The following is an 11,567-nucleotide window of genomic DNA, read 5'->3' on the forward strand; positions in this document are numbered from 1 at the left end:
CTGCTGGGCTGGGGGAGTTGCCTGGGCAGCCTTGGACACCTTTGGCATTTTTTTGCTGCTTTTGGTGAATTTCATGGAATCCCAGGATGGAGGGGATTAGAAGGAACCCTAAAGCCCATCGGAGACACCTTCCATTATCCCAGGGTGCTCCCAGCCCTGTCCAGCCTGGCCTTGGGCACTGCCAGGGATCCAGGGACAGCCCCAGCTGCTCTGGGCACCCTGTGCCAGCCCTGCCCACCCTGCCAGGAGAGAATAAATTTATGTCTGGCAACTTTTGCTCAAGGCAGAAGAGGAGAAGGTGAGGTTCAGGTGGGAGGCTGTTGTTGCAGGTGTGGAAGGGAGGTGGGACCCCAAAGCTTTCCCAGAGCATTTTTCCAACTTGGTTAAGGCAGTTCTGCTGCTGATAGAAAAAGAAGAGAGGAAAGCCTGTAGAAGCAGGAGGTTCTGTGGTGTTTTCTGCCATGGGGGGCTCTGGGGGTGTTGGGAGCAGAGCTGAGCTGTTTCCCAGCCCTGCCCATCCCTCAGAGCCGTGGTGATGTGGAGCTGCAGGGGAAGCTGCAGTCCAAGAGGAAGGTGACATTTCTGGCACTGCAGGAGCCTGCCCCGTGCTCCCTGCTGTAGGAAGGTCACTCACGTTCCTGGTGCTGCCCCACCGTGTGCCAGGCTCTCTCCTCATGGAATGGGAGCACTGCTCCTTTTGTTTCCCTATTGATTAGCAGCCAATCCATACCTAGAGGTCTATAATGCTCCTATGATTTAAACTTTAACAGTTTCATTAACTGTCAAGTACCTCTAGAGCAAAGGAATCCCATATTTTAACTCCCCTCTCCTTGCCAGGATAAGATTTGTGAAAAGAGACTTCTTTTTTTTTTTTTCTTTTTATTATTTTTTTTTTAACCTGAGAAATAAATAAATAAAGCCCAGGCTTTCTGAAAAACCCTGAGGCCTTGAGATCTGACTAGGAAAGAAAGAAAACCATTCCAAGATATTTAATTGTACAGGGGGCTTACGGGATTGATCGAGAGCTTAGCTTTTTACAATAGTCCAGTGAATAAGAAATGCTCCTGACAAACGATCGATGATGGGATAATCACTCTTTATCCCCCCTCCTCATTGTTACCTTCTTTCTTCCAGGAGAACAGGGTTCAGAAGTCAAAAATCTTTATAGACGCTGCTTTTAAATTAAGCAGAAAATAGACATTGACATATTTGTTAATCTCACCTAAATCATTACTGGGCCTGGCTGGGTGGACTCGCTGGCAGGGGCCGGAATTCACCAGCGGGGCTGCCTCGAGTGCTTGTGTTGAAACCAGGGAGCCTGGGAGTTCAGCGTGGATAAATATAGATAATTTTTTATTCTGAAGGTTAGAAGGGGAGCTTCTCTTAATTAAAACCTTCTTACTCGCATCTGAAGGGTTAGGTAGCATTTATATTGGTAGGCACAGGAAAAACATTCCTTCCCTGGGAAGAATCTTTGTCTGGAGGGCTTGTGCCTTGGAAAAATACAGATATGGGGTGTGTGAGCAGGAACTGGGGTGCTCAGGCCACTGGGGAGCTCCTCCCTTCGGACCCGCAGCCTTGGATTATGGTGTCTGTGGGAATGAGGCGTGGAAGGAGCAGCAGCATCCTGGGATGGAGCCCCCAGGATGCTGTCTCAGCTTCCAGCTGTGGTTTAGAGGCTTCCTGAGCACAGATTAATAGCTGATCTTCATGCTCAGGAGCCTGTGCTGGAATCTCCTTGCATGAATTTGTCTGATCACCCTCTGTGAGCCTGTTTGGGCCCAGTGACAGTGAATTCCAGCCTTGGATTCTGCACTGGTCCTTCCTGGGGTTTCTCTAAAGCTTCTGCCCAGTGTTTAATCTGGGTTTGTTGGCTTGGGGTTCCTGCTCTGGCTTCGTGCTGTCATGGCAGAGCCCCTGGAGTGGGCTAAAGGAGAACTTGCAGTGGTGAAGGTGCTGTGCCATGGTCTGTGTTTCCTGCTAAATGAACAGCAGTGCTGGGACATTATTCTCTTTTAGGAGTAAGTCCTGTAGATGTCACTTAATTGATGGCTCAGATCGTTGGCATTTAAATGGAACAGAGTTTCTGTGGTGAAAACACCCACAGAGCCCTTGCCTGAGTCTCTGTGGCACAGAATCTGGGCTGGACCAGAGACTTTCTGGGCCCTGCTGGGAGCTGATCCTCTGGGGTTTGTCCTTTGGCTTTCCCAGCACCCCTGAGCTTCCCTTGGGATCTGAGCTGTGTGTGGTTTGAGCATCCCCAGGATCTGAGCTGTGTGTGGTTTGAGCACCCCAGGGTCTGAGCTGTGTGTGGTTTGAGCACCCCAGGGTCTGAGCTGTGTGTGGTTTGAGCACCCCAGGGTCTGAGCTGTGTGTGGTTGCAGGCACCCCAAGTTTCCCCAGGATCTGAGCTTCTGAGCTGTGTGTGGTTGCAGGCACCCCAGTGTCTGAGCTGTGTGTGGTTTGAGCATCCTCAGGGTCTGAGCTGTGTGTGGTTGCAGGTACCCCAGGGTCTGAGCTGTGTGTGGTTTGAGCACCCCAGGGTCTGAGCTGTGTGTGGTTGCAGGCACCCCAAGTTTCCCCAGGATCTGAGCTGTGTGTGGTTTGAGCATCCCCAGGGTCTGAGCTGTGTGTGGTTGCAGGTACCCCAGGATCTGAGCTGTGTGTTTTCAGGTACCCCAGGGTCTGAGCTGTGTGTGGTTGCAGGTACCCCAGGATCTGAGCTGTGTGTGGTTTGAGCATCCCCAGGATCTGAGCTGTGTGTGGTTGCAGGTACCCCAAGTTTCCCCCGGGTCTGAGCTGTGTGTGGTTGCAAGTACCCCAAGTTTCCCCCGGGTCTGAGCTGTGTGTGGTTGCAGGCACCCCCGAGCTGAGCCCGGCTGACAGGAAGGAGCTGGAGGCCAAGCTGAAGGAGCGGGAGGAGTTCCTGGCGCCCATGTACCAGCAGGTGGCCATGCAGTTCGCTGACCTGCACGACACCCCCGGCAGGATGCAGGAGAAAGGCGCCATAACCGTGAGTGTGCCTCAGCTTCCCTGGGGACGGGGCTGCAGCCAGACCCTCCGTGAGCCTGTGGAGCTCCTGGGGACCGGCTGGGATCCCCAGGGAGTCTCCATCAAATCCCAGCCTGGGTTTCCCTATGGGAACGAGGTGTGTCTGTTCCTGCTGTCCCTCACTCCTTTCCCCTGCCCCTCACTCCCTTCCCCCTGTCCCTCACTCCTTTTTCTGTCCTTCACTCCTTTTCTCCATCCCTCACTCCTTTTTCTGTCCCTCACCCCTTTTTCTGTCCCTCACTCCTTTTCTCCATCCCTCACTCCTTTTTCTGTCCCTCACTCCTTTTTCTGTCCCTCACTCCTCTTCTCCATCCCTCACTCCTGTCCCATCCCTCATTCCTTTCCCTATCCCTCACTCCTTTCCCCCTGTCCCTCCTTTTTCTGTCCCTCACTCCTTTCCCCCTGTCCCTCACTCCTTTTCTCCATCCCTCACTCCTTTTTCTGTCCCTCACTCCTTCCCCCTGTCCCTCACTCCTTCCCCTGTCCCTCACTCCATTTCTCCATCCCTCACTCCTGTCCCCTGCCTCGGGCAGGATGTCCTGGACTGGAAAACCTCCCGGACGTTTTTCTACTGGCGGCTGCGGCGGCTGCTGCTGGAGGAGGCCGTGAAGAGCAAGATCCACGAGGCCAACCCCGAGCTGACAGACGGGCAGATCCAGGCCATGCTGCGCCGCTGGTTCATCGAGGTGGAGGGCACCGTGAAGGTCAGTGCGGGTGGGCACCGGGAAGGTCAGTGCGGGTGGGCACGGGGAAGGGCAGTGCAGGGTGGGCACGGGGAAGGGCAGTGCAGGGTGGTGGGCACGGGGAAGGGCAGTGCAGAGTGGTGGGCACGCTGAAGGTCAGTGTGGGTTCAGCTCACAGGGAAGGGCAGTCCAAGGTGAAGGTCAGTCCAGGGTGAAGGGCAGTGCAGGGTGGTGGGCACCCTCCACCCTGTGAAGGGCATGGTGAAGGTCAGTCCAAGGTGAAGGTCAGTCCAGGGTGGAGGTCAGTCCAAGGTGAAGGTCAGTCCAGGGTGGAGGGCAGTGTGGGTGGCAGCCAGCCCTGTCCTGCCCAGCCTCGGGGCACTGCCACCCTGAGCCCCTGCCAGGGCTGCCAGCCCAGGGTGGGCATGGACAGCAGGGACTGGGGTGTTCCTGCAGGGAGAGTGCTCAGCCTGCAGGAAGGGCAAGCTCTGGAGCTGCTCTTGGGTTGGTTTTGTCACAAGCCTTCAATCTCTGTATTTTATTTTATTTTATTTTATTTTATTTTATTTTATTTTATTTTATTTTTTTATTTTTATTTTAATTTTTATTCTATTTATTTTATTCTATTTTATTTTATTCTATTTTATTTTTATATTTTTTTCTATTTTATTCTAGTCCATTTTTCTATTTTTTCCATTTTATTCTATTTTATTTTTCTATTTTTCTATTTTATCTATTCTGTTTTATTTAATCAAATTTTATTTACATTACTTAATTTTATGTATTTATTTATTTCATTTTACTTTGTTACTATATTACTTTAATTTTTTAAATTTTTATTTCTTTAATTTTATTTATTTTACTTTGTTACTTTATTTATTTTACTTCATTCATTGTATTTTATTTTATTTATTTTACTTTATATTTTAAAATTTTATTTTATTTCGGTGATTTATTTTTTAATTCTATTTTTTTTTTCATTCTGATTTTGAAGTCCCCAACACCCAGGGGTTCCAGGGAAGGGGGGAATGTTCTCTGGAGGGCAGCAGCCTTTCCAAGGTAGAGCCTGAGCTCTCCAAAAGCAGGCAGCTCGTTAGCTAATACATTACACCAATCAAGGAGAGTTATCTTAAGCCACAATTAATCTGCTCCCTGGCATATGTTGATAGGGAAGCATCATGCTGTTTCTTAATTAAAAGCAAACGGATTAAAAATGATTAATAAGAGTATTAAATATTCTCCTAAACGAAAAGCTTTGGGATTCTTGGGTAAATGGAGCTTTGCACAGGTCTGGGGCTGGGCTTTCCCCCCTTCCCTGGAACCTGCCTTTGTATGCAGGGACTGCTGCTGCCTGCCAGGGGCACAGGCAGGGAGCAAAACTCCGAGTTTCAAATCATAATAAGGAGAAAAACAATGAAATAAGCAAAATCTTGAAGTGACATCACCGGGCTGAGACAATCGGAGGCATCGTGTGAAAGGAAATGAAATAATCCTGGGATTTCTGAAGTGTGTCAGGGCTGGGATGGGCTCTGGAACCAAAATTCCTCCCTGGCAGAGGTTCCCAGGGGCAGCCACAGCTCCTGGAGCTCCAGGGAGTGTCCAGGGCCAGGCTGGGCAGGGCTGGGAACAGCCTGGGACAGGGGAAGTGTCCCCTCTGCACAGCTCCTGACAGGAGGGGACAGCCAGGGAACAGGGGCAGCAGGAGAGGGAACAGCCTCGGGCTGGGCCAGGGGAGGTCTGGGCTGGATACTGGGAAAACTCCTCCTTGGGAGGGGAAATCCTCCATGGAAAAGGAAATTCCTCCATGGGAGGGAAATTCCTCCACAGAAAAGGAAAATCCTCCATGGAAAGGAAATTCTTCCATGGGAAGGAAAATCCTCCATGGAAAAGGAAATTCCTCCATGGAAAAGGAAATTCCTCCATGGATAAGGAAATACCTCCATGGAAAAGGAAATTCCTCCATGGAAAGGAAAATCCTCCCTGGGAAGGAAATTCCTCCTGGGAAGGGCTGCCCAGCCCTGGCCCAGCTGCCCAGGGCAGTGCTGAGTCCCCATCCCTGGAGGGATTTAAAGGCTGTGGCACTTGGGGACGTGGTCACTGGTGGCCTCGGCAGTGCTGGGGAATGTTGGCCTCGGTGTTTTTCCAGCCCCGATGCCTCTGTGGCTCCCTGGTTGTGTCCCCGAGGTGTGGCAGGGTCTGGCTGCAGCACGGGGTGCTCGGGAGGTGCCACCACGGTGTCACCGCCCCCAGCTCATTGTCATTCTGCCTTTGACTTGGTTAGTGATAACAGAGAAGGATAGTGCACCTTTAAATGAGGAGCTTTGTGTTTAATTACCCAAATAAAATGACATAAATATGAATGAGTGCTAATGGCAGCACTTGCTTTTCCGGAAACCATTAACAAAACGATTCTTAAATGATTTGTAAAGAAAATGAGAGCAGAGGAGAGAAGGCTGTTAGGGGCTCACACACTCCTGAGTTATTACACAGCCAACTACCTGGCAAATATCAGGTGAAATGATCTTGTGAAAGGCAAAAAGGGGGTTGTGGCTGAGGGTCCAGACACTCTGACCTGCTCTGCCTTGCTGGGTCAGGGGTCCCAGCACTGCTGGGACCAGCACTGCAGGGCCAGGCTGGAGGTGATGGGGACTCACAGGTCCCCTGATTTAGCACTGGGACAGTCCCTGGAGCAGCTGCATGTCAGGTCAGCTGTATTCCACCAGAATTTGGGGAGCTGATAACCAGGGAAACAGGGATTTATCTGGGACAGCTGCAGCTTGTTCTCTGCAGCACTGACCAAGCACCTCCTCGGTCCCCTTCCATCACATTTATGGCAGGATGCAAAAGGAATGAACAATCCTTGACCTTGTGCTGATTGTTAGGTGTGTTTGTGGGGATGCCCAGCCAGATGTGGCACCCCCAGGTGCCAGTGCAGAGCTGTGGGGCAACTCTGGCAGTGGGCAGGGCTGGGGCACAGGCTGAGCTGTGGATTTTGGCAGGCCTACCTGTGGGACAGCAACAAGGACCTGGTGGAGTGGCTGGAGAAGCAGCTGACGGAGGAGGAGGGCGTTCGCTCGGTGGTGGAGGAGAACATCAAATACATCTCCAGGGATTACGTGCTCAAGCAGATCCGGAGGTGAGCAGGGAGGGGACCTGGCTGGCTCCAGAGCTCCCGGGTGCACACACTCAGGATTCCTCAGCCCAGCAGTGTCCTGAGGAAGCTCTCAGCTGCTCCCAGCCCACCCAGGGCCGTGCCCGCTCGCAGCCCCACGTTCCAGCCCCCTGGGATCCCTGCTGGGAGCTGCCTCACTCACTCACTCACTCCCCTCTGTGCTCTTCGCAGCCTGGTCCAGGCCAATCCCGAGGTTGCCATGGATTCCATCGTGCACATGACCCAGCACATCTCCCCCACGCAGCGAGCCGAGGTCGTGCGGATCCTCTCCACAATGGACTCGCCTTCTTCCACGTAAGAGCCTGGGCTGCCCGGCGGAGCCCGGAGCCGGGAGCTGCCCTTTGTCCGCTCGGCCCCGCCCGGGGGAGGCTCCGGGAGCGCTGCTGCAGGGACAGTTTTTATTTTTTCAAATCAGGCTGGCCAGAGGAAGCGTGTCCTTTGGCCAGGGACACGAGGAAAATGTATAAACACGAGCGCCTGCGGAACTGAGTCCCCGCTGTCCTCCTGTACCTTATTTATTGAACAGAGCGGGGCTGGGCGCTCCGGCACCGCGAGGCCTTGGCGTGGCAGGGCCTGCAGGGACACCCCTGTCCCTCCAGGGACACCCTGCCCCTGCAGGGACACCCTGCCCTCCTCTCCTCTCCTCTCCTCCCCGTGCCGGCAGCGGCAGCTCCGTGCTGACAAGTGCCAATGTCCCCCTGTCCCCTCTCCGGGGACCCCGCAGCCCCTGGCTCTGCCAGTGGTGATTTGTGTGTCACCCTCTGTCAGTGGTGATTTGATTTGTGTGTCCCACGTCTGTCTTGTCTCCTAGGTAGAGGAAAACCAGCCTTTAGCTGCTGTGGCCAGGGCTGTCCCCGTGCCCCCAGGAGGCTCCCAGGCTCCCCAGGGCTGTGAAGGTTTTTTGGGGGCAGGATTTTGGGGGCTGAACCTCTGTTGCTTTGCCTTTGTGCCCATTTCCTTTAGAGCAGGCTGTGAATTTTGTGAAAGGCCCTTCTGGGAGGAAGCACAAGAGACCAAAGTGCAGCTGCTCAGCATTTCTGCTCTCCCTTCCCTGATCTTTTCAGGGCTGAGGTGTGGGCAGTGCTCATCCCTTCCCTGTGGGCAGGTCCAGGCAGCTGAGGTGAGGGAGGAGAAAGGACAGAGCCAAAACTGGGCTGGAACTGCAAAAGGAAATCTCAGTTTGAGGATCTGAGGAGAGCTTTTCTCCATCATCCTGCCCTGCCCAGAGCTGCCTGGGCCTGGCTGGAGAGGGGCCACTCTTACCTGGGAACGTGAAAAAGTGTTGGGTTTGGTATCTGGTGGCAATGGTCAGCAAGAATTGGGTGGCAGGTGAGTGCAGGAAGGGGTGGCAGCTGCCCAGGTCCCCCCCAGGCTATCCCAGATCCCCAACTTCTTTCTACAGTTTTTTTATGTAACAAAAGCTCAGAGAAGCTGCAGTGCTGGAGGGAAGCACAGCCCACCCCTCACACACAGCTCTGGGTACAGTGAGCACTCCCGGGCTCACCAGTGATGGTCCTGGAAGAATTTCAGATTTTACAGCCCCTCCTTTATTCCAGCAGGAAGGGCTGTAGGTCAGAAGTACGGTACATCAGAAGGGCTGTTTTATGAGAGAATTAATCAATGATGCTGCCAGTGCCTCTCACCTGTCCCTGTTTCCTCCTGAAGTGCAATGCAGCCCTTCTCCTGTGCTGCCAGTGACTGGAGGTGCCAGCCCGGGGTCGCTGCTCCCCTGCCCGTGGCCAGCAGAGCTCGGCCACCCGCAGGACTTGCTTTTTCTTAATAGTTAAGAACCCTAATTTGATTTAAGAGATTTTTTTTTTCCACTAGAGCCCCCTGAACAAGCCCCAGAGATGCTTTTGCTTTCGCCAGGGTGGGCTGCAGCGGGACACACAGACAGAGAATGTGTCAGCCAGGCAGGACCGGGACTGGTGGGGCTCCTCCCCTGTCACCAGGATCCCCCCGTGGTGGTGTCACCAGAGTCCCCTTTCCAGGACATCTGCAGCTGCAGTGGGAGGTGTCCCTGTGCCCACTCAGCCAGAGCAGCCCCCCCATTTCAGTGTTACAGCACCAGGCCTCGCTTCATCTGGGGGGAAAGCAGCTCCAAAAAAATCTGTTGGGTGACATCGGGGTCTGGCACTGGCCCTGGGGGCTCTGGGCCTGCTGGGGCCCCGTGGCAGCAGCACCTGTGATGTCCCCAGGGGTGGGGGTCACCGGGGAGGGGGGGAAACCCCCTGGGTACGAACGGTTCTCGCTGGTGCTGAAGTATTTCACTTACCTCAATTTCTTTTAATAAAAAGAATGAAATACAGCTCTGGTGCTGCGAGTGGAATCTGTCCCCCCTGTCCTGGGGGAGCTGAGCTTTGCTGGAGGCCAGCACAGAGGGGGTTCTGTGGGACCCTCCAGGTCAGCTCAGCCCTCCCCAGCTCATCCCACAGCTCTGACCATCCCAGGTCCCCCCTGCCCCCAGGTGTCCCCAAGCCTGGTGGTGGCCACTCCCCATTCCCATCCTCCATTCCCATCTTCAACATCACAGGGAATGGGACAAGCAGGGAAAAAAACCCAAATCCCAGAGATTGCTGCTGAGGTGGGAGAACTTCAGGACCCTCTTCCAGGGCTGTTTTGTGGGCAGGGATGGCTGGACTGGACGATCTTGGAGACCTTTTCCAGCCTCAGGAGCCTGCAGGGAAAGGCCCAGCAGGACTTTGGCTAAAGATGTCCCTGGGAGCTGATCCACAAACACCCTCTGGAGGTGTCCCCGTGAAAGGTGAGATTTAAATTTGCCCACATGAGCCAGCACAACTCCAGCAGTTGATTTTTTGCATTTTTCAAACCAGAATTATGATAGTTAAAATCTGGGGGGTGGTGAGGGGACAGACCCCACTGAACTCCAGCATCACGTTTAAAACTCTTTAGCCTAAAATATCTCCATATTAAAATGCCAAGAAAAGACATAGCAAAGCTGTAAGCTCTCCAAAGCCCAAGATCAAAGTGCCATCATCTTTTAATGTAAACCTTTTGTTGCATCAACAGTCTTAAGAGGGATGAGAGACATCAAAATAAAAACTGAGACAAACTGGGGCTTTGTAGCTGTTTTTTGTTTTAGTCTCTTCTCTCAATTTGGGCCATGAAATAGGTCAGCTCCATTACTGATCAGCCTTCCCACAAATATTTAAAACAAATTGAATTGCACACCCAATACCCATCACAATTACGCCAGGCACAATAACTAAATTAGCAATTCAACAAAATAATTGGAAATGCGATTCTCTCCATCCCGGAGCCTCCCCCGGGGCTCTGGCCGATCTATGGGGGGAAAACTCTGCTTTACTAATTCTGCAGCTAATTAGAGACACACTTGTAAATGAAGTTGTTTGTCTGAAAGTTGAAATTCTTTGCTGTGGTGGGGTTGGGGGGAGAGGATTAACACAACCCTGTCCCTCCCTCTGCACAGCCCCGTCCCCAAAACACCTCCGAGTGTTTGCTGAGGTGTAATGCCCATTTGTGCAGGTACTAATTAGCAGCTGTATCATGAATTAATAAAGAATTAATATTCCATTGGGGGGGGAGGAAAGGGAAAGGGAAGATCTCACTTGGTGTTAGGAAAACTTGGTGGCAATCAGCCTGGTTCTTTCTGTGTGCCCAGGAAGGCTCAGGGAGCTGGGCACCTCACCCTGGGGACCCTGGGGACCCTGGGGACACCGGGGACACTCTGTCCCCCTGCTGCTGCTGTCCCACCGTGCCACAGCCCCTCGGGGCTCTCAGGGCTGCTCCTGGGGGGTTCCCTTTGCCTGCAGCACCCCCACACCAGGCAGGGCCCTTCTCCTTCCCCTGTCCCTGTCCCTGTCCCCGTCCCCAGCCCAGGTGGTGGCAGGGACGGGGATGGTGCTGCTGGAACGCTGATAAGGGAATGCAGAAGCGCTGCTCGGGCTCTTATCTGCTCAGACAATGCCCGAGAGAAGTTCTCACACTGCGAGAGGCTCGTGTTCCCCTTTAACCCTTCAACAGCACAGCAGGACCGGGACACCAGAGAGCCCCGGAGCTGCGGCTGCAGAGGACACGGGGGACACAGAGGGGTGGCACAGAGGACACGGGGACACAGAGGGGTGGCACAGAGGACACGGGGACACAGAGGGGTGGCACAGACACAGGGGACACAGGGAGGGGTGGCACAGACACAGGAGTCACACACAGGGGGTGGCACAGAGGACACAGGTGCGGGGACACTGTCCCCCCCTGCTGCTGCTGTCCCACCGTGCCACAGCCCCTCGGGGCTCTCAGGGCTGCTCCTGGGGGGTTCCCTTTGCCTGCAGCACCCCCACACCAGGCAGGGCCCTTCTCCTTCCCCTGTCCCTGTCCCTGTCCCTGTCCCTGTCCCTGTCCCTGTTCCCAGCCCAGGTGGTGGCAGGGACGGGGATGGTGCTGCTGGAACGCTGATAAGGGAATGCAGAAGCGCTGCTCGGGCTCTTATCTGCTCAGACAATGCCCGAGAGAAGTTCTCACACTGCGAGAGGCTCGTGTTCCCCTTTAACCCTTCAACAGCACAGCAGGACCGGGACACCAGAGAGCCCCGGAGCTGCGGCTGCAGAGGACACGGGGGACACAGAGGGGTGGCACAGAGGACACGGGGACACAGAGGGGTGGCACAGACACAGGGGACACAG

General features: G+C 53.8%; 1 protein-coding gene across 4 annotated transcripts in view; it reads left to right on the forward strand.

Annotated features, from left to right (window-relative positions):
• ACACA (acetyl-CoA carboxylase alpha) overlaps nt 1-9,214 on the forward strand; it is a 97,941-nt gene extending 88,727 nt beyond the window's left edge. For all 4 annotated transcript variants that reach the window (XM_041482853.1, XM_041482850.1, XM_041482852.1 and 1 more), the window contains 4 exons: nt 2,859-3,013; nt 3,585-3,755; nt 6,734-6,870; nt 7,078-9,214. In XM_041482853.1, coding sequence (XP_041338787.1) covers nt 2,859-3,013; nt 3,585-3,755; nt 6,734-6,870; nt 7,078-7,204 — 590 coding nt within the window. In that variant the 3' untranslated portion in view covers nt 7,205-9,214. The remainder of the gene's footprint in view (nt 1-2,858; nt 3,014-3,584; nt 3,756-6,733; nt 6,871-7,077) is intronic.
• The last annotated feature ends 2,353 nt before the right edge of the window (nt 9,215-11,567 follow it).

The sequence above is a fragment of the Pyrgilauda ruficollis genome, unplaced genomic scaffold, assembly GCF_017590135.1.
Source record: "Pyrgilauda ruficollis isolate IOZ18807 unplaced genomic scaffold, ASM1759013v1 scaffold59, whole genome shotgun sequence".
Lineage (NCBI taxonomy): Eukaryota > Metazoa > Chordata > Aves > Passeriformes > Passeridae > Pyrgilauda > Pyrgilauda ruficollis.